The 23,824-nt window shown below is 36.8% G+C and overlaps 1 protein-coding gene across 4 annotated transcripts in view; it reads right to left on the reverse strand.

The window, feature by feature from the left end:
- Positions 1-4,525: 4,525 nt before the first annotated feature.
- The window catches only part of ATP11A (ATPase phospholipid transporting 11A), a 116,733-nt gene continuing 97,434 nt past the window's right edge, over positions 4,526-23,824 (reverse strand). The window contains exons 25-31 of one of the 4 annotated variants that reach the window (XM_054271514.1): positions 22,777-22,912; positions 22,196-22,219; positions 17,107-17,172; positions 16,718-16,821; positions 14,752-14,917; positions 13,224-13,312; positions 8,127-8,208 (exon numbers count right to left, since the gene is read on the reverse strand). In XM_054271514.1, the coding sequence (XP_054127489.1) occupies positions 13,235-13,312; positions 14,752-14,917; positions 16,718-16,821; positions 17,107-17,172; positions 22,196-22,219; positions 22,777-22,912 (574 nt within the window). In that variant the 3' untranslated portion in view covers positions 8,127-8,208; positions 13,224-13,234. Of the gene's footprint in view, positions 8,209-13,223; positions 13,313-14,751; positions 14,918-16,717; positions 16,822-17,106; positions 17,173-22,195; positions 22,220-22,776; positions 22,913-23,824 lie in introns of all 4 variants that reach the window. The other 3 variants (XM_054271512.1, XM_054271515.1, XM_054271513.1) reach the window with 3 other exon arrangements.

Consider the following 23,824-nt stretch of genomic DNA (forward strand, 5'->3'; position numbering starts at 1 on the left):
GCATGAATGGACTTAGTAGGGAGAAGGTTAACTTCCCACACATGTCCAATTTCAGTAAAGAAAAGGATGGATGAGCTTACTTTGAGAGGTAGTTTGCTGAGAAAGAGGCCTGGGAAAAGCAGGATGAAGATGAGTGATTATGTCCCACACGAGATGGGGACACACAGAATTTGTGTGTTTATGTGCACATGATCAAGTATTTTTTGTGTAAAAACAACCAAGGCATGTAACCATTGTGGTGGTAACCACGTTACTTCAGATCTGCTGGTTTGTCTGCTGAATATTCCTCTGAGAGAGCATGAAAAAGAGAGATCACTTTTGTTAAAATGCATGGAACTAAGTTTGCCTAATCATAAAAGGAATGGGGGTTTTTCCTTTCAGAATTAAGTATGGTATGTTACACAGACTTCTAGGGGAAAGGGAGGTACCCCACCCAGTGTCACAGACACATTTTATGAAAAATCCTTTCCTTAGGATTTTTTCTCCTGAGAAGCTGAGAGGCCTCAGGAACAAAATGTAAATAATAATTATCTGCTGCTGTTGAATGCAACAGGTGGATCTGTGATTGGTCTCATGTGGTTGTTTCTAATTGATGCCCAGTCACAGTCCAGCTGTATCGGACTGTCTGGTCAGTCACATGATTTTATTATTTTCCCTTCCCTTCCCTTTCTAGCCTTCTGATGAAATCCTTTCTTCTATTCTTTTAGTATAGTTTTAATATATAATTTACTTTTAATATAATATATATGTCATAAAATGTTAAATCAGCCTTCTGAAGCATGGAGTCAGATTCTTGTCTCTTCCCTCGTCCTGGGACCCCTGCAAATCACCACACCCCAGCATGCCAGGTAAGAGCCAAGGGGAAACATAAACATATGTATGCCATTTCCACCATAGGGAGAACAAGAGTTGAATGGACAATAAAGTTTGAAACTTTAAAAGTTCAACTCCAGATGGACAATTCAAGAAAGGTGGATTGCAAATCATCTGCTGTGTGCTGCATTTGAGAAGAGAGAGAAGCCTGACTCTTGTTCCAGCAATCTACAGTGGAAGGGTCTTCAGCTTTTTCCCATCTGGAGCAGTTCCTTTCAGCACAATGATGCACAAACATGGCTTTTGTGCTAAAATAATGCAAAATTTGGACTTTCTAAGAAGAGTCACTTAAAAGCCAAGTGAATCCAACTGTTACTGAGGTCTATCACTGCATCAGTGTTAAGCTTTGTGATGTTGTGCCTGAAAGCACACAGGAGGAGAAATATTTATTTCTGGGCTATAACTTCGAATGAAATTATATACACTACCTCCTCATAGCTGGGAATAAACAATTAGATTTCCACCTAATTAATACTGACCACTTTCTCTAGTGATTTTGTTCATCCTAGAAGCAGTCTCTTCAGTACTTACTAGAAAAATGCTCTTATAGGCTGGCTACTTGGTTGAAAGTATTATCTGAAATAAAAATCAGCATACCATTTGATGGCTTGATCCATGGACCAGGATTTGTTTTCCATCTCTTCTAGAGCCCAGCGTTTATTAGATAGCAAGATTCAGAGCTTTCAAATTTGGTTAACATTTCACCATGAAGAATCTTTACAGAAGATGTCTGAAATCTCAAGGTAAGTTGTTGATCTACTTTTGAAAAAAATATTTACATTCCTTATTTTGTTAGGAAGAAAAACAGATCAGTTTTTCTACATTAAATAAGAAACTCAGCAGTTCTCCCTGAAATAGGAAGCCTCTGAACCTAGCAGGACACTGCATCCTATGTATTTTTAAAAGCATAATGCACCATGAGATTTCTTGACCAGAATGAATAATGGAAAACAACAAGCCTTTTGGTGGTTTAAAACCGAATACTGTTTGTCACTTTTAAATGGAAAACCAACAGTTAAACAATTAAGACTCAACATTATTAATTTACTGCAGACTTGCCAGTTAACAAAGAAAGATCACATAGTGCCATTTTCTTTTAAAAAACCTTTTAAACCTAGATTGGGACATTAGGCACCTGATAAACTGATCTGTATAATGAAGGAAGTTAATGGATATAATTGGTTTTTTCCCTATCTTATCACTTCCTAGTGTAAATGAAGCCTTTAAATGGGTATGGGTTTTGCTTTAGCATTTGAATAACATGAAAATGAATACACCTGTATGTGCAGTGGAAACACACAACAACAAAGCTTTTATAGAATAGTCAAATACTGTTTCTAAATTCCTGTAGAGTATCACTTGAGGAAATCGGAATATTTGAAAAACAAAACCAAGGAACTTCAGTCTGTCTCCAACCTACCTCAATTCACATCAAGATAACCTTCAGGAAAGATTTTACAGAGCACTGTTGCATGTATTGCAGAAAATATTGAGCCTTATAAAAGTCAGTTTTCAATCAATTCTATAATGTAGCTTACTAAAAGAGCATAACTTAAAAGATAATGGAAAACACATGGTATTTGATTGAGAATGCAGTTTGTCACTTAAATGATTTTCTATCCTTTTTTTCCTTTAAATAGGTAAATGTAATTTTATGTGCAAAATGAAGTTGTGTGGTAACATGTCTGTATAGGTACTGTGCTCTTCCTGAAATCCAGATACATCATCGCATTTTTTTTTTCAAAAACAGTTTCAATGTAATATCCTATCTAATTGCAATCTATGCATTTTTTTTCTTCTTTGCATGAATAAAGGGAAAAACATCTTCCATATTTACACAGCTCCTTCAAACTATCTTCTCTAGGATTTCATTCAGTAGAAACACAAAATTTCTTGATGTACAAAAGGGAGATGGGTACAACATTCTTGCATTGTTTAGATAAGAATCTTATATAAATACAAACCCATTTCTCTGAAACCTTTATTATGGGAAGTGCAAAATTAATACAGAAACTAAGGCCTAAGCATTCAACATATGCTCAGAGCAGCAGAAGGAGGGACCAAACTTGACACCCTGAACTGCTTTGTGGAGGCTCTCTGGGATACCTTCACCCTGATGGAGCCAAAGTACTTTGGAGCCTGTAATGGTTTCGAAACTGAAGGAAGTTCTCTAAAATTGTATCACCAAATGAAATAAAATCATGGTCTTTCCATGCACTCAGCCTCTTCTGTAAGAATATATGAACACTGCTACCAAATCAGACATCAGAGCACATTGTTTTTTACTTTAGCTTCTTTAAATTCACAACATTGCAAAAGAAAAGAGAAATAGGTCTGGGTACCTTAACAGCAGAACTGCAAGGAAACGTAGCAGACTTTCTCATGTACAGTTTATGAGTTTACTTTGGAAAGAACTTTAGCACTTAATCTGTGCAGGAGAAACAAAGCTCTCCTGGACCTGTACCAGTTTCTATTAGTTTTGGAACAACCCCCCATCCCCCAGCTCATGTTCCAGCCTTCTTTGCATTTCTTTTTGTTAATTTGCTTTTTTAGCTGGCTACACACACTCTGAAAATCATAGAATTACAGAACTGGTAGGGCTGGAAGGGACCTCTAGAGATCACTCAGTCCAACCCTTCTGCGAAGGCAGTGTCACCTACAGCAGGTGACACAGGAACGTGTCCAGGTGGGTTTTGAATGTCTCCAAAAAGAGAAACTCCACAAGCCCCTTGGCAGCCTGTTTAGTGCTCTGCCACTCTCAATGTAAAGAAGTTTTTCCCTGTGTTGAGGTGAAACTTCTACTGTTTCAGTTTAAGGCCACTGCACCTCATCCTGTCACTGGGCACTGCTGAAAAGAGCCTGGCACCATCCTCTTGACATCCATCTTTGAGATATTTATATTGATGAGATCCTCTCTCAATCTTCTCTTCTCTTCTCTAGACTTCTCTTCTCTAGTCTAAACAACTTCTTCTCTAGACTAACAGGCCCAGCTCCTGCAGCCTCTCATAAGAGAGATGCTCCAAGTCCCCTTTGTCATTTTTGTGGTGCTCCGCTGGACTTGCTCCAGTATGAGAAATGAGCGTGAGAACAAACATATTCAATAACCAAATCAAACACTCATTCTGTTTTCTTTATATACTTACATTTTATTACAGACTAATATGAAACCATCTCATATTCATACTAGAATTACTGTAATTACTTGTGAGCAAACTTAAACCAGTCTTGAATGTTTATATTTATTGCAAGCAGATTTGTATCTCCTGCTTATATATTCTACATAAGGATCCAAAATGTGGCTGAATATAAACAAGTTATATTTGGTTGTCTACAGAAATAAAAGTTAAAAACAGCACTGAAAAGAAACTTTACAGTAATGTATTCACACATTGACTCTTCAAATCAAATAAATGAAGTAGTATAGGATAATCTGAACATTAGATTTGAAGGCTGATTTATTTTCAAATAAATGCACCTAAAATTGTTCAATTAAAATAAGTGTCAGTATTTGGTGCTGATGACTACAGACATCTTTAATGTTTAAAGCACAGATAACTACCCCAGCCCCATAGAGCAACTTCCCCAGATTCTACTTTACATTAGATCATGAAAGAACCCATAAAATGCAAAGTGTACATAGCACAGAATTTATGTCCAAGACAATGCAGATTGAAATCCTGTGAATTTTCATAAGGTAAAAAATTAAAGCTATATAAACTGATTTTTTGATTATTCTGCAAAGTAGAATCATGTACGTTTTCACTTTTGTAATACTTTCACAAATTTCCATTAAAGCTTTTTTAACAGAGACAGTAGCATGAGCACAAGGATCCCACTGGCTTCCAAAAGAAAAGTAGTGCAGTTCCTCAATTATGCTATTTTTTTTCCTCTTATTTTTGCAAGCCAGTTGGTTCAAGACACACAGGCTAATGAAAGCAAGAAAGTAAACTGTAAGCTTTTACATTAAGTGGCTGAACAAACAATTATTGTACATGGTAAAACAAAAAAGATCTTTTGCCACAAGCCACTGCAGGAATATATGAGCTTCTGTGGCCACAAAGCTTGAAATACTTTCTAAGTCTTCACATACATTTGGTTAGCGCTTACCAGTTTCAAGACATTTACAGAAGCAGTTATGGAGACATTATGCTGTTAAAGCTGCAACAATTTAAATGAGGCAAGTTAGAAGGTTACATACATTTTTGGACTTTTCCTCTTTCTTTTTTTTCTTCATACATAAAAATCTGTCTCCTTTCAGTGTCCCACCCATAATAAAACACTCTAATGCATTTTGATCTAATTTCTACTTTTTCATCTTTTATATCTTTTGCAGTAAAACTCCCAAGTTAACATCTGCTGCAGTGGACTAGGTTTACATGGCAATAGTAACAGGGACTGAAGCAAAAACACATCAAGTGAAGCCAAGTTGATGTTTTATGTTCATTTCATTAAACAGTCTATTTTAACAAACAAACAGCACCAGCTTTTAAAGGTAAAAGTATTGCTAAATCAAAGCAGAAACTTCCACTTAAATTCAAGCATTCTTTCTCCTCCAAAAAAATGACATGTTTAACTAAAATGTCTCAAATGTATACAGGTGTTTCAGCCTGAACAATGTTGTCAACAATATCTAAGTGCAGGGCTACATGAAGTTAGCAATGAACTGCTTTGTTAGTAGGCAGAACAGGAATGCAGCATTTTCAAAAATATCAAGCAAATATTTCCTTATTTAAGGCTAAAAGATAGAACTCACAAAGTAAAAAAGCAGGAGGCTTTATAGAGTAAAAAAGCTAGCAGTTATAATATAGCACTGCAAGTACAGCGCTCTAATCGCTGCTACCACAAATCCCAACAAAACATCAATAACTTGGGTGAGACTCATAGAGCAACTGACCTGTATTCTAATTTGACATTCATTAGAATTTCAACATTCAGCCACAACTCCATTCTAAGCTAAATTTAAGTGGCCAAAACTTATAGTTATAAAAAAAGCCTTCAAAACATATACTTAAAAAAAATAGAAATGGTGTGTTAACAAATGTATGCGTAAAACAGATTTATAAATAGCTACAGTATGAAAAATATTTCAGTGCAAAGGCAATTTTAAGATTTCTAAAAAATACATTACAAATAATTTGTTAACTACACACAAGAAATTTGTCACTGCTACTGGTATAAAATGTATACCCATATTAACTTCTTAAAAATATATACACCAGTGTTTTATGTAGGGGACGGTTCTGACTGACCAACATTCAAGTCTGCAATGGCAAGTACATGTACACACACCCACACATGTGTATGTATTTCAAAATACTACTGCTATAAGGATATTCTTTGAAACTTAAAAGTGCTATATGTCAAATGATAAAAAACCTTTATCTGTGGTGCTCACTGTTAGACTTTGTAAAATTCTGTTATCTTTGGTATACTGAAGATTTCATAACTCACTTTACAATCTCTACTTGACCCAGGGCATTTTAATAATAAATCACTGTTTAATATGAAAACTACTCAGAACATTGTGAGGGACATTTCCTAGTAAGTTGATCTTTCATTTATTAAAAAAGTAAAGTAGTAAGTAAACTTATTTTGCCTCTGTTTTTTCTTGTTAAAACACAAAAAGGGAAATTATTTTTCTCTGCCACCTTTGTCCACATGAAAGACAACTAACAATGTCTTGGCCAGGTCTTCCAATAAATGCTGCGGGTCTGATTCCAAGTATTTTGTTTTCACACTGAAATACATTTTTAGTAATGTCCTCACAGAGGTATTGAATGAGGATGGCCATTAACCAGCTGTAACCATCAAGCTGAAATTGACTGAAATCAGATTACTGCTTCAGATATTTTTGCACCCCAAAATAAAACACTGGACTAAAGAAACAACACAAGGATGCAGCTAAGAGTTGAATTACTGCAAGGTAACATAAATGTAGCAGAGAAAACAGAAGTGCAAGTTGGCTGTCATTCTTAAGGGAATTCAAACAGAATCCTTGCAGTCACACTAGTTTCTCTATCCCACCTGTGGTTCAACTGTTAGTCAACAGTTGTGTGCCACCTCGTGGTTTGCCTGCAGAAGCTAACAGCTGTGTGCTTTGTACTACATCTACCAAGCCCATTAGCCAGAATCTAACCATACAAGCACACAAAAAAATCAAAATTAAGAGTATGAATCAAGATAGCAAAAGATCCAGCAAAACAGCTTTTCTTGTTTTAAGAAAAAACCCCAACAAACTGTCAAAAAAAGCTTAATATGTAATATTTTCTGCTATATGTATTTTACAATCATAGGGACAGGAAGTGAGAACACCAGGTAATGTGCATCTTTGACAAATTCAAAAATGTTTTAGGCAAAATGCTTACATTCAGTTTGTAAGTAAATACCAACACTAGTGATATTTACCTGTTTAACAGCCAACTTGACTTCATATTGTGTGTGCATACTCTACACAAGGATTGTTTTGCCTATCTTTCTACAGGGGAAAACTAAACGAAACCATACATAGCCCTGATTTGGCCACTTACAAGGAAGTGAACATTAGAGAGTGTTTCTTGAAAGCAGATTTGCACAGAGGAAACACCAGTTTGTTCTACAGAAAGAGCAAAGAAAGAAAAAAGGACAGGGGAAAATCAGAAACAGCACTTGTTAAATATGCTTTAGGAGAATTTCATTTGAGATAACTGAGACAATTGCTCCTGGCTTAAAATTAAAACTGTTGATCTCAAAATGTAGGTCACTGACTGAAACTGCACTTCAAGTAACAAAGAAAATCACTAAAGATGACAGAAGTAGTAAATACACAGAAGTCTTGACACAGGATGAAGAGAATTTTTAGTGCTACCAGTCTCACAGTACCAGACTGTGCAGATTGTTCATTGCTCCAGTAGTTCAAAACATAAAAAGAGGCCTATTGGCCTGGAAGGGTTCATACTTCTAGCTCTTGATCCTGTTTTCTCAACACTACCTCAGACTGCAAAAGCCACATATAGTTTAATATGTCTCTGTAACACATCTGTTTCCTGAAAAAATAAATAAACAAAACCACAGTTTTTAAAGGCTTGACTTGGTGTTCTGTCATATGGACGTTTCCAAACCTGACCCACCGTAGTGGTAGCCTGCACTGGAACGCCAGTGCTTATTTGAATAGCCAAAGACAGATGGAAGTACTGAATAATCAATGCCTTTCCACTGCGTAAACATCACTTTTTTAGAATGAGAATTAGACCTTCTTGCTGGGGAATTGCTGCAGTCACTGCTCCTGTATCTTGGGCTTTTCAGACAGGCAAGAGGTGTGAATTCCGAGATGTGCTCCTGACAGTGCCTCGATGCCTTCTGTTAAAGGGAAATAAAGAAACAAATACACAGTAAATAGACAATCTAGGAACCAAAACTATGCAACTGTTTTCTTTTATAGGACCACTGTCCCCTTGGTATAAAAACACCTTTCCCTAGATCACCACTCTGGATATTTGTTTCATGTCAAAGTATAATCCCTCGTGTTGCTTTGCAATCAACCAAATGAAAGTGTTTTAGATCAAGGTTATGTTTCATTTTGGAATTTCTCCTGGTACATCTTTTTATCCCTGAACTTATGTGTAATTTCAAGACAGGACAGATTCAAGCACTTTGCCTGGTAGTTCCAAAGAGAGGAAATTCTTTACAGTCAGTTTGTGCTAACAGAGAAAGGTTCCAGAGTTTAACACACTTGCTTCCTACTTCTAAGCAGTACTGAATTTTAGACTTGCTTAGGTTATGTGCAGCATCTATACAGGCAATTTATACTGTACATCTCAGCACTACCTTGGTCTAATTGCCCATTAAAATTTATCTTTCTCACATAGTCACTCCACACTCTGGCAGAATTGGCACTTCCACTCAGGAAATGCTCAGGACTACAGAACACCACAGCTGCATGACAAGAGCCTGGACGTGTGCACAAATTGAAATAAAACTAGCACAGGCCTTTCTCCAAGAGTTTATGAAATTCTTTTCACTAAATGCACATATAATTTCTAGGTGTAGAGATATGAAGGTTTTGTGATGGTATCTAACATATAAATGTATAAACATGGTTCAAAGCAATATTATTAATCAATCTCTCCATGAATGCTACATAAATAAATTAATCCAGTATCATTCCCTTCTTGCTTGTTAATCAGAACACAGTGATTTTGTCCTTTTGAACACCAAAAGGACAAAATCACAAAGTAAATATTAATGATGTAGCTAATAGAACTTTGGCTGCAATGTAACATGACACTTTAATGCCAATCACAAGCTTGAAACACTACTCTTGCATAATCTGGAGTAATCTGAAAGCTCTCTTAAAAACACACTCTTGGAAAGGTCACAAAACTCTCCTAAACTGCTCACCACAGTGAGGCCTGGGTTCTTTTAAACACATATAGACCAAACAGCAACATTATTACATAAAAATCAGGTCACACATCAGCAGATTTGCTTTGGAAATGTAAGAGGGAGTAGTCATACAGTTTGGTAACTAATTTTCCTTTTCTTTGAGCTAGAAAGTGAAGCATTTTAGTTACCACAGATAGTTCTAAAAATAAAATGCTTTTTTCTACATATGGTTCCAGGACAAGAACCTTTACCAAGCCTGAAGCTAGTCAAAGAAGTTGGTGTTTTCTACTACTACTTGTGCAACAGTCATTTAAAGCAAATCAGATACTTAAGCTACCTTCAGTTGCTTTAAAATCATACAGCACACACAGCACATGACATTTGTCCTTTTCACAGGCTGCAAACTTTGCACCTTCACTTAGCTCCTCATGTGCTGCTTCTGGGGTCAGGAGAGCATGAAGGGACTGGAACAGTCATGGCATCCAGGTGAGAATCATTACAGTAAAAAGTGTGCCTTCTTACTTGTTTGTGTCATCAGTGGCATAGCAAGGAGATGACGTAAAGCAGAGAACTTCATTCTGCTGGCCTTATGTCTGGGGAATTTAGTTCACTGCTTATGCTGCTGTCTCAGACATTCAGCTAAACTATCACACTTCTCTCTTCATCTGAGGCAGTAGCACAGCAATGTCCTGGTCTGTACAGAACACAGCACTGTGACAGACACTGTCACAGGCACAGCCCTGCTCTTCTGACCCAAGGTCCTATTCACAAGTGACTTGCTGTGGTTATCTCCACATGTTACCATCTGCATTTGGTCTATATATGTACTCAAGAACATGAAAGATGATGGAGAAACTGCTCCTGGGTGAGAATTGCCTCTGACTTTATGTATTCTACACTGTAGTGTAATGTGAGTACACACTGCAATAATGAATGCAGCTCTTACAGAAGAAATGTCACACAACACCTATACATAATACAATGTATTTATATAGAACATGAATATGGGTATATCGATTTATTGGTTTGCTTTACATGATTAACTTTCTAAGACAAAAAGATCTTACCTGTGGCATGGAACATCTCTTGCAAAAACTAGGCTCTCCAAGTAAAACATAATGATTTTTATCAATACTGATAAAGTACATCAAAAACTCTGGAGGAAACAGTTGATTTGTAAATAGCACCAAAAGAAATTAATCCAAATTGGCAACACGTACAGTACTGTTACCTAGCTTTGATCTAATTATGGCTCGGAAGGTGAAAGATTTCCTTCAAGAAGTGGCCCATCGCAGCTCGGCAGTGCATTTTGGCCTGTTTTATGTCTCATACTCTTCTGCAAGGATGAGGAAAAACAGTGAGACTCTTGATGAATACAAGAAATGTGAATGAATTGTACCATTTGGTAACTGTTATAGCAAAGTCTTGTAAAAGTGATGGATTTTCTCACAGTCTTAAAAAGGAAAGGTTATCCAGTGTAAAACAAGGTTTCTATTTCTGGATCCTGAGACTAATCATTTGAGGGTGTTTTTAATTCCATTTCAAACTCTGTTAAAAATTACTCTCAAAAGCAGTAAACTGACTAAGTACTGTGTGCTCTGTGTCCTGCCCCTCTAACAGTAACCTGCACTGAATGGGAGAGGTGCCTGAAAAAATAAATAAACAAAACCACAGTTTTTAAAGGCTTGACTTGGTGTTCTGTCATATGGATGTGGTACAAATTGATCCTACATTAAGGAGTGGACATCCTGTTTCCCCACTCCTCAGAACACCTGGCACACCAAGGGAGTGCCCCACATGGACGTGATGGGGTGGTGCTCATCAAGGCTGACTTACACCTCCATCATTACACTGTGGGCAGAGTGGGCCAGGGAGTTGCCAAGGAAACTTCTTCCACAGCATTCAAATATTGCAACAGCAAGATCCATTGCTTTGTTCCCTCAGAGGAGGAGCCTGACACGAGACAAGGCAGCAGTTTGCTGGTGAACACTTGTCTGAGCACCCAGGGCAGTTGTTCTACAGCAGCTAAGGCCACTGAGGAACAGAAGAATGATGAATCCCAGAGAAGCTTCCCCAGGTGCAGCAAAGGGCCAAGATCTCATAACATGGCTGATGGCCCATGCTTGTGACTGAGTGAAAGCACAGTAAAAAATCATCAGTCAAAAACAAAGAGAAAAAGAAAAATATTTCTTTAAAAGGAATGGAAGTACAGAAGTCATTTACAGCTCAGAAACTAAACACCTGGTATTTCAGCTACCAAATACTTGGAATTGCTGAAACACTGTCAATCAAAATGAAAATTATAAAAATGGAAATAGGATAATTTAAATTGAATTTATATTTTCCCTAACAGAGTGCCTAAAATTCTGCTACTAATGAAAGAAGAATAAAGAAAAAATAACCAATGTAGATTGGCTATATAAAAAAAAAATTGCCCTATTGCTTTTTAAAAGTAAAAGCTGAAAGAAACCTTGCAGCTGCACAGTCACCAGTTAAAGCACAAAATTCAGTTTGTGTCATTGAGCCAGAGTTGCAGAGACCACATGTATAAGAAATAAGCAGATTTTGACCAAAATTACTAAAAGGCAACAGATTCCTCCAAAGCTTTTGCAGAAATAATGTTGTAGCCCAAGAAAGACAACAGTTCCTATGTATATAATATTTATATCAATATCCATATACATGCACATATATATATACACATATACTTGTATGCACATATATGTGTCTGTATACACATATATGCCTGTATGTATGTATATATATATATATTATATCACAGAAAAGCTCTCTGAAAAAGCCCCAGAGCTATATGTGGAATGTTTAAAAACATTCAAATGTTAATGATGGTAAACAATTGCTCACCACACACTGAAGTGACTCTCAAATGACTGAAAAATCTGAAAAGTATAAGAACTGCTTCAAAGGCTTTATGTATTCTTATTGCCTGAGTAGAACCAATTTAGTAACCTGGGAAATGGTCACTAGTCCTATGTTTATCTTTTCAGTTGTTCCCAAAGCCCTTTTGTTATAAAGAAAGCTGTACATTTTAGGAATGCAGTACACTTATAAAGAATGCTTTTTTATAAGCTCAGTTCAAACCAATCTTAAGACACTTAAGAGACAATTTTATTCAGAATTGTCGATAGTGAAAAAACATCTATTTTCCCTCTGATTTATATAATTACAGTAAATTTTATTGACCATCTATTTTTGAGGAGGGAAAAAGGAGAAAATACATTTTTTTATCTTAACCACTTGAGAAAGAAAGATCTAAAATCTGCACTGGAAACCGACAGTCTCTGAATATTAAGTAAAAAACAGTTTTCTTGCAGACTGTAGGAGAAACAAGATTTACTAGCATTTCTTCTACTTTTATATTAAATAATGTCATGAACTCTCAGGCCTTGAGTTGTTTTCTTTCTAGAAAGAGCACAGAATTTCATAAAAGGGAACATAAGGAAAGCTCAGTTTCAAAATGCATGCTTGAAAAAGAAAAAAGCTGCATTTTCTAGCAGCAGAGAAGATACATTAATATATTCCAAAGACTGCTTAAGTGTCACATTTCCAGTATCACATTTTCTGTATGATGCTAGCAACATCAGCCTAATCAGAATTATCACTTGTTTGTGTGGCCACTACCCCACTTATTCAGGTACAATGGAAACACAACAGGCATTCATCTACAGACAGACCAATGATTAATATGGGGATAAAAGAATCATAGATTTCTGAGGCAGAAACATTCTGTAAAATGCAGCAAGAACCGCGACAAAAATTGATAGTGACAGCGATGGACTGTGACAACAATTCATACAATCTTTGATATACTCAGAAGGAAAAAGCTGTACTAAATTGTATTCCTCAAAATATAGTTGACATGAATCACAAATGGAGATAATGAGTATGGTAAATAACTTCTGATGATCAACTTTATAAAGTCCTTTGAATGAAATGGCCAAGCATGCAGAAAGGCAGAAAAAAGTCACCTTTTGTTCCATTAGAAACTTAGACTGCTTGAAGTCTGAGAAAGCATAAAGATGGTGGACTGCTCAACAGAAAGGCACTGATGTTTAGTCTGATTTCCCCAGAAGATTGTAGGAAGCAACCGAGCACATCATTTATGTATAAAGCAAGGTAGCAGTTATTTAGACAAAGGGGATTGGAAGACAGGAAGAAACAAAGAGAGGAAAGAAGAAACACAAGCGATATAACTGGTTAAAAGTCACAGATCTTTGACTAAATATTAAAAAATGAATATTGTCAGTGTTGAGCCCAAAGTCTGCTTGACTACTGATACATTTTCCAGTACTAATAGACAATGTCTGTAAGAAATGCCACAAAACCTTTAGTAGGGGTTTTTATTTACTAGCTTGTTTCTTCACCTTAACCCTTGCTCATTCTCTCTCTTTAGACTTTCAAATTAACTATTCAGAATCTATACTGAGGTCAACTCTTTCCACAAGTAGTACATATGACATCTAAGATCTTTGAATGAAAAAACATTAAGTACTGATCTGCCTGGGAATGCTTTCCTGCTATTCTCTATTCTTTCCTGAAGTAAGGCATTATTACACCTGTACATTCTAGGAATACAAAACAGTGGCAGAGGGTTTTACATTTGCCACAGGGATATTTTATTTTCCTTGGTAGCGAAGTTCCTTTATTACTTTCCTCTTAATGCAAAGAACCTTCTCAATTAAAAATCATAATGCTACCTAATCCCTTTTTTTACTAGTAACTCATTCTTTTAACCTACTGGTAGCAGCTCATGGGCTGAAAATGGCAGGGGCAGTAACATTAAGTTTAAAGCTCAGCACATCTTTACTCTCCTTCACATTCTAACATATATAATATATAAAAGTTTACTTGGGTTAAAATACAGGAAACGTTTTCTATTCATGTCCCCAGCATGGCACCATGGTTCCCACAGAACCTGGCTTCCACTCCACCCTTAGAAGAGACTGCCTGTATTTACACAGTCATTTCTCCTTTTGGCCTGATCAGATGAAAGGAGAGAATAGATTTTAAAATACTCTTCCCATGGGTACAGCAAGGCACATTTATGTACAAATAATGGATCAGAACAGGCAAAATGTAAGTCGAAATATAAGAGGAAACAACTATAAATAGATTATGAGTCAGTTTTAATACATGTGTTTTTGTAGCAGGCATCAGCATGTTATCAGATGTAAAGGCCTCTTATCTATCCTTTTGGAGATCCCAATCCCCTTGCCCTTCTTATCTCCTCAAATCAGAAATCATATTGAGCCATGTAGCTGTCTCCCACCACCCTCATCAGCTGATTTTATGTGGTTGCTGGTATGGAGGCACAAGTGTTGCCCCAGGATTCAGGTTAATGCCACCATGTAAATAACTGGCAGCATTTTTCACCATATTGCTCAGACACCACAGATGGGGAACCTCTGCTTTAATCTTATCTCTGACCTTGGCCTAGGTGATTAGACACTTGTAATACAAAAAATGCCTAACTTCACAATGAAAAAGATTATTTACCTGGATTCTTTCTGTTGCTGTAGGCCACAACTCCCTGCATAAGACCTTCTTCAGAACATCTGGAAGAAGGCTGACAGTTATGAGCAGAATTATACCCAGCCACGCAGGACCACTGGACAGCATTTGCATGAAGACGTAATACATTCTCTGATAATTGAGAAAAGGCCTGGGAGCAAAAAAGAGAAAGCAATTTTTACACTTCAATACACGAAAGAAAGGCTGACAGTATTAAATACAAGAATTATGCCAGTAGTGAAATACTTCAGGTTCAGTTTCCCAGTTTGTGGGAGTTCATCCATCCCAGTCTTCTCAAAGAGAGCTGGTGCTAACCATGCACCATCTGGAGGTAACTACCTTCCTTTTGTCTACCAGACTGCAGGAAATATCATGCTTTCCCCTCCCTGCTGTAGTGTCTCTCCCTTGCAAAGATAAATTAAGTTCGTTCTTAATGTGTTTATGCTCTTCCATATACCCTTATCTTGCCCCAAGTATTTTCCACCTTTCTTCTTAGTGTCCCACCCACCATTTCCCTGGTCTTTGCTAAGGTACACTCCTTTGTGTGTATCCTCACACTAATCTTGTTAACCATACTTATTTTCACACCTCTCAGGCTCCCATAAGTATCCCATAATACTTTCATGTTATGCTCCCCATCCTATGCACACCATACATATCTAACCACACTATTAATACCTTCTCTTCCCAACCTCCCTGCATCCCATGCAGTTGGATGATCATTAAAATTAAAATCATTCCCAGCACTGTATGGTACTGGGAATCAGAGGCCATAATCACTGAGCCAAGATCAAGGGACAGTTTGCAGCAACACTGCAGTGTAAAAGCAGTAGGGCAGTTTCCTGATGGTTTTCAAAAAGTTATAGTATTTGCACACTAAAAAGGTAACTAAGCTGAAATTCATTTTTATATACACACAGTCACATGTTTAACACACAGCAATGCTGGTTGGAAAACCATTGGGAAAATGTCTCTTCTGCAAACTGATGCTAAAGAAACTGAGATCTGATATTACTAGAAAAAAGAAGAGGCAGCTAAATATCCAAGTAGTTAAGAAGTAGTTACTCATTTGCAAAAGCCATGCTAAATAAAAATCCTTTCTCTAAATTAAATGGCATCTTAATCACCAAGCAATAGTTTGCCCTCTCCTTCTCTAGTCCATCAAAATATTGTGAATACAAAGTAGAATAGTACTTAACTGCTAGCAGTAGTTAAAAAGATGGCCTTGTAACTGAGAGCCCTACAAGTGTGAAAAAAAATTTCCAGCCCCTAATGGCAATCAGGCACAGTAAGGAACTTGTTCCAGCTTGATTTCCTTTCCAAAAATTTCAGTTTCAAGTACATAGAACTCTTAATAGCAAAACCCCCCAACACTTTAAATTGGCTACGGACAAGAGTGACACTAATTCCTACAAAGCTTCTTACCATCATGAATATGTAGGTGATCACACACCTACAGTAACTCTCCTTTGATAAGTAAGGAGGCAAAACAATGAGCTCAAACAAAGGACTCTTGGACATCCACATGACTTTGATATTGAGTTCTGATCCCTGTCTCTAGTTTGACTGCTACAGCCAGGTTCCTACACAAGCCCAGGAAGTAGGTGGGTAATTACCTTCTGAACAGACATGACCTATTTTGTGACATTTTGACTCAGGCAATGTCAGCTCCTTGAATCAACCCTTGGGCTGCTTTGACTGACACTACTGAGATAAAACCCAGCGGGGTAGTCTGCGGTCTGATATTCTCCTTGCATTCTTCTTTAAGAAGATTTTAGCAGACATTTATTGATAGAAGAGCTGAGTACTCTAGTTAGCAATTACGATGTGTTTAAAATAGAGTTCTGGATTACATAAAGGCTAAATTTAATTCTGTGACAAAAAGGTGAAATATAACAACTTTATGTTTCTGAAACAACTTTTGCAATGCAGTTAATATTAGGGTTCATACCAAGTAATTCCTCCCCAGAGTAGAGAAAAGACAATGTAGAATACCAGTGATCCCCAGATCACGAAGTGATTTATCCATGTCCAATAGTGTGTATCTATTGCAAGCTGAAAAAAAGGATAACATATGATGTTATTACTATCTAGACACAGCAGGAATTCCCAGCAGGAGATAAACCAGAATTATACCCTTTGAAAATAGGGAAGAATTCTACACACAAGTAGTTAAAAACATCTTTCAAGTTTGAGCACAGTTAAGAAGGCACAGATAGCAAACTTTCTATTCAAAGTAATAAAACAATGCATGATGATATAAAGAAACTAATATAAATAAGCAACAATTAAAAAACAAGTTTTTAAAAGTTTCAGTGGATAAAATAAAGCATACCTTACCTTAAATGTAACCGTGAATACAAGCACAGTAAATACCACTGTTCCAAAGGTCCAGTTTCCAAATATCTATAAAAAATGGTCCAAAGCAGTTATAGGCAATATTGTCCACCATGTTGTCAATTGTTCAGAGTGAACATCTTAAAGCTTAGTATTGCTTTGTCTCATGACCTGACACTTGAGCAAAGTGAATTCCTACACGATCTATGCAGTGCAAAGTGCTCCGGTTTCTTGCTCTGTGTGTACACACCTCAGATTTCAGACAGACAAAAAAAGACCACAACCAACATTCTGCTCTGAACTTGAAGTCCACACATATATTTCCTAATAAAAATCAAGGGTAGCACAATTAACAAATCACTGAGATTGACTGGATGCCATCTTTTTCCTGATTTCCCTTTTCTGTTGGACGTCCTTTGCATCCAACAATTTCTTGGAGATTCAGCAGCATGTTATACAGATAAGTATAAGAATGCTATAACCATACAAGTACAAAAACATCCACATATGTTTTAAGGTAAACGACTTTTAACTTGTGTTTGATTTTCTCCCCGCTTGCATAATGACATAAAAACACCTCTGCTTTTCAAGTAGGCAGAAATGACCATTAATGCTGACACAGGGAAGAACTAGTGGTGAATACTGTCACAGAAGATTCCTTGGACTTCAGCAGCTACCAGATGACCAGGCTCAGGATCAAGAGAAGTAATGGGAAATTAAGCAACAGTTAGGATGCTGTATTTTAGAAGAGACTGTGTTTGATTCAGGGTATTGCACCCATGAAAGGGAAGTTTCCAAGAGATCCAAATTACTTTGAAAGATAACTCTTGAGATCTCATGAACTCCCTTCTGCAGTTACAACTTCAGGAATGAGACTTCTACGCAGGCATGGAATTTCAGCAGAAGATCCAGTTGGCAAAGTAGGCTGTTACTTCATAGACAAAAAGGAAAAATGGGAGCATTCAAGAGATGACAATATGGGCAGGCATCAAACAGCATAAAAGCAGAAGAACAAATCACATACAAAACTCAGCTCTAACTAGGATTACTGAGGGGGACAGAAAAGATATTTACAGATATCCTTGCTTCAAAGGAAGAATGTAAGTCTGCTGATGAAGTGGTAAGACAATCTAGTGGAAAGTTTAGAAAAAAATGCAGAATTACTCAATACTCTGGATAATAGTCTTCACTAACAAACCTCCTCCTTGCATGTGGGACCAACAGGTTAAGTTGTTTTTAAGAAGGAAAAGCAGTGGATGCAATGTATTTTGAATTTAACAAGACATTTGACTCTTGGACAGTAATGAAGCAGGAGTTGGCTAAATGGACTACTACTGCAGTTTAAAACTGGTTGAACCACTGGACTCAAAAGTCCTTGATGGACGGTTGGCTTCTGGTAATCAGTCACACTAGGAACTGCAACTGGGCTGGAAATCATGGAATATCCCTGTCAGAACCTGGATGGTGACAGAATATCATAAGCAAACTACCAGGTGGCATAAAAGTAGAGAACAGCTGAAATAAAGAATGACAGAGTTTCAATCCAGAGGGAGCTGTGCTGATTTGAGAAGCAGGCTAACAGATACCTTATGGAATTAAATAAGGAGAAGTGCAAAGATTTACACCTACGATGGAGCAGTGACTGGCTGTGCAATGGCCCTGCTGAAAAGGAAGTTGCAGTGGGGTTATGTGGACTGCAGGCTGAATACAAGCCTATACTGTGTTCTTTCTCTATACATAAGGTAAATTGCACAGCAACTGAAGAAAGGTTATTATTCGCCTCTACTCAGCTACACTGAGGTTTAACCTGGAACACTGCTGGGCTTTGGGCCCCTCAGTTCATGAGTGATATGAAAAAAACAGGAAATGATCAGTGGCCTGCAACCAAGGTGTTTAGCAGCCTATGGGTCTTCTGCAAAGAGGGGTGGAGGAGCTTAGTTTGGTGAAGGGAAGGTTGAGAAACAATCTAGCAGCTGCCCACAAATGTCCTAAGAATTACAATGATGAAGAACTGGAACAAATCCCTCTTCAGCAACAAGAAATATTTTGCTTAGGTATTGTGAGAAATTTTTCCACCATGAAGACAGAAGAACATTGGAATAGGTTGCCGTGAAAGGTTATGGAATCTGCATTTCAGAGATACTGAAATCCTGAAAAAGACTAGACAAAGCCTTCAGCAAATTAATTTCAATTAGCCATGCACAGAGCAGTGAGCTGGACTTGATTATGTCAAATCTACACTTTTTTTGTATGAGGTCACCCAATATTACATGACAGGGTATCCATGTGGGAAGATGATCACACAAATATGCTCTGTGTGAAAAATTTTGAGGGAAGACCACAGCCAGCCACAGGACATAAATCAGTACGAAGCTAGGCTAAGATAATGCAATCAACTGGGAATGGAAAAAAAACTAAAATAAACAAATGACTGGCCCAGAAGATTCATTATTCATTATTCTCAGTAATCATTTCACTGTTTTAAAACTACTTACTGTGTGACCAAGTCCACTGAACACTAGACAAAATTCAGAAAACCTTCATCATTTGGATCTTTTACTTTGATATGTAATAGGCTCATGGCATCATTTTACTTTCTGTGACCTAAAAAAGCCTGTGCAGTTAACACCAGACAGGAATCTGGATCAGGAACTTCCAATCATGCCATTTACCAACCTTCTTCTTGCAGATTCTCTTGTCATATATAGCATCTCTTAGAGAACCTAGTGTCAGTCTAAATTTCTGCATACTGAATAGATTTGTCCATATTTGCAATAAAAGTTGCTAGATTAAATACAGCATTTGAAACAACCTTCCCCTGTCTGTTTGTTAGGCTAGATAGAAAGCACTGCTCTGCAGCCAAATCCCTTATCCACCCATCTTATTGACTCAGAAAGTGAGGTCCCAGCACAGGGACAAGATCCATAAAGCTGCTACTTTGGCACAGAGAAAGGTAAGCAAAGCAATATGGGAAGGCGTGAGTAACAAAAATTCACAATGTCTGTTAACCACTGAATGTCTCAAGATACTACTCATGCCTTCAGGCAATGAATCATTCTTCTGTAAGTCTGTTTATTAACATCTAGTTTATTAACAAGTATTTTTCTATGTTCTGCTCCCAGCCTATCCAAGACTTCCCTTCCTCCTACTGTGACTTTATTTGTTGATCTTCCATGTACCAGTTCAGCATTCTGCTCACCTATCTTCCTTCCTGTTGTTTTGTATTTCTCCTTCAGTTAATCCTTTTAACTTAGTCTCTCTCAACCCTGCTTAATTGCATTTAATGTACTCTGTATCAAATGTGAAAATAAAGAAAATCACCCAGGAAATACATTATATTATATAGGTAAACTAATATGACATTTGCAATCTGCAATGACTTCTACAGTGTCTCCCTTTCTTCTCTAGCTGGTTTCTGTATGTTTTTGCAACACCAACCATGATGTCCTATCCATTGTGGAATACCATACACACAAAGCAGCATCACAAATTAATAACAATTTATAGGAGATAAATCTTTGGCATCTAAGTTTTGCTTACCAGAAAGTGACCAAGGGAGGCATTTATGAAGTAGGTCTCAGTGATTAGAAGTACACTTTTCCATTATTCTAGTAATATCACACTATAGGAAGCAAATAGTTTCAAACTAATTTCTAAATACTGAGAAACATTGTGGGGGGAATTGTGTTTGGAAGCAAGCTTTATGGTACATTCATTTTAGCCTGACAGGCATCATTGTATGGGAAAGATCTTTGCTTTGGTAATTTTTACTAGTTTTGTTAATAACAGTGATTAGTTCATTTGTGGGGGAAAAAAAAATCTAAATTTTTGCTTCAGCACCCATTTTAACAATCTGGAACCTGACTTGCATCACTATGTATCACTTATGGCATTAGTGTTACTGTCAGCTCTTTTACGTTCTTCACTGCTTTCCACCTTTCCCCTGTTCAATAATAACATCTTGTTGCACTAGCAAACCTTTCAAACCTTCAAATTCTTCTTCAACTGAATTTTTCCAGATGTAGCATAATTTAAAAACTGGGAAATAACTATCAACACCTATTAGCATTCATCTGTGCATGAACTCAGGTAAGTGTCTCTGACTATTCCTGAACACTTGAAATTTTCAGGCCTTAAATCTAAAATTGCAGTTCAGTATCTCTCAAGTTTTATACGTAAACACAGGCATGCATCCTCAAATTAATGACAAATTTTCTATCACAGACATTCAAGACTCAGAATGTCTCCTGAAGCAACACAGTATCTTTAAGTGCTAACATGGGTATCTAGTTGTAGACTTCAACATCTGAAATTTGAGAATTAGGCATTAATCTGGCTTTAGAGCCTTAGAGTTAGATTGAATGTGTGCAATGGAAGACAGCTAGAATTTCAGAAAGGAACTGAGTCAGAATATTTGCAACACAAACTGTTTACAAAATTAGTACAGGTAGGGCAACTCTAATTTTCAGCATCATAAGTATATGGTGATGAAGAATTTTGCACATCTAACAGAGAGCATAATGGTACCCAAAAAAGCTGTAGTGCAGTGTGTAGTTCTGTCTAGTGGGAGTTCACTGTGTCCTTAGGAAAAATGCTTTTTAACAAGTGTTCTCTCTCACAGTAGAAGTTCATTTCCCTGACAGATGTCTCAAAGGTGGTTTTTAATGGTATGTGAACACTGCATTTCTAGCAAATGTGCATGTTGCATACAGGCAACAAAATTGTGTTGAGTTTATTTTCTCCCTCACTTTGAGGACATTTTCTAAAGCCATTAAAGCACATTATAGCATAAACTGTAAAAAATTTCTATAGCAGAGAGCCCGCAACAAAACATAGGTTACAGAAAAGTATACAACAGAATAACAAAATGCAAGGAAGCAAAAAGCTTTTTTCAAGTTCATGGTTCTTTACCACACCTCATATGCCTCAATACACTTTGTATGAAGTTCCTTTTATTTTAAGTACTTATAGAGTAGCTATAAAGAACATTTCTAACTGCAGGCTTAAATGATATTTTAGTGCTCTTTAACAGTTTAATTTAAGAACAGTGAAAGATGAAATGGATATCATGACAAATCCACAATAATCTTACCATGTGAGTGCTGGTTGTCATTAGCTGAGGATAGGAAGAGAAGCAAGTAGCAAAAAGAAAAAAAGCACACAAATAAAATAGACCAAAATATCAATGGATAAAATAAATAAAATGCAAAAGTTCATAAAATTTGCATTTGTGTGACTGCAAAGCAAGTAGATTATTTTAAGCTGCTATATGTCAAAATAATTAAACTATTAAAAAGCTTGTTACATTTAAGATCTTTTATGATCATTCATAACTACTCTACTAAGAGTCTTTTGATATGTTAAACAGATTATCATCAGATGCATGTTAAGTATGAAACGGAAAAGTTACTGTATAAATTCAGAAGTAATGCGTGGAATTTATGTTATATATTCCTCCTAATTAGTATCCAATCCTATGTCTCTGCTTACTAATACACAGTATGTTTTATTGCATAGTTCAGATTTTACTAAACAGATAACCCATGTATCCCACAGTAACTCACTAAAAAGTTATCATCTTTCATGAAATATTGAAGAAAACAAATAAAACTACGTTCTTTTTGCAACTGGCATTTAAAAAATTACCATTGACAGATGAAATCCAACACTAACCTGTCCATTGCTGGTCACAACTGTGTTGTTTAACAAAAAATAGGCACCAAAGAAAAATACCACAGCATCAAACACTCCTAGGAATGTCCAATAAATAAATGCATGCCAGCGCAGCAAAGCATTCTTGGCAACATCTCTGTGTGAGACAAGAAACGTATTCATTATCAGCAGGTTTGAAAATCCCAGATAAATGAGATAATTAATATTGTTTCTTGAAAGCCTCAACATTTCCACATTACAACTGTCTACCACTTCAAATCTAACTCCTTCCTCAAAATGTCCTCTTTATTAATTTTTATTTAATTCTTACTAAACCCTTTTTACTGCTTCCTATAATTCTGCTTATTTCAACAATGGCAAACTCCGTGTGCTGTACCCATTTACTTTTCAATCTTTTTAGCGAAGGTATCTCTTTTCCAGTGCTTGCTATGTATGTCATGATCCACTGCAGATATTAAATGGAAACACTAGAGGTCTCTGGAGACTTTGCTTTATTTCCCCTAGCATACTTTTACATGGACTATTGCAACAAAATAAAAAATTAATTTTATGTGGAATGTGAAACAAGGGGTTTGCAGTTGACTTGAAGCTTCAGGTCAAATAGAGTTTCTTGAATGTTTTTCCACAAAAACATAGAGGGATTTGTCAACAACAGAACTCTTCTCTAGCATGCATTTTCTTACTACAAAAAATTTTAAATGTTACAACTTGAGTTCTTCTCCACAGAATGGGTATGTATCAACTAGGCATATAGTATAGAACGCATCAGAGTAAATCAGGACACAGTTAAATGAAAACCCTGAGTTACAGAAACGTTTACTACCAACCAGTGAACTTTATAAAGACTGTCTGATGACCTTATAAAGTAATTTCTCCCCAGAGATTAACAATACAGACTGCAAACCCATAGGTGGTCAACAATAGCCTCACCTGGCCCAGAACAACTACTATTGCCCAAAGCAGCTTAGCAATAGGCTCTCTGGGGTATCAAAACCCACAAGTTTCTCACAAATAAGCTCTGCTAGCATTCATAAACTAAAAAAAAAGG

Source organism: Melozone crissalis, unplaced genomic scaffold, assembly GCF_028551555.1.
Source record: "Melozone crissalis strain CALT ecotype California unplaced genomic scaffold, PUWL_Pcris_2 ptg000013l_1, whole genome shotgun sequence".
Lineage (NCBI taxonomy): Eukaryota > Metazoa > Chordata > Aves > Passeriformes > Passerellidae > Melozone > Melozone crissalis.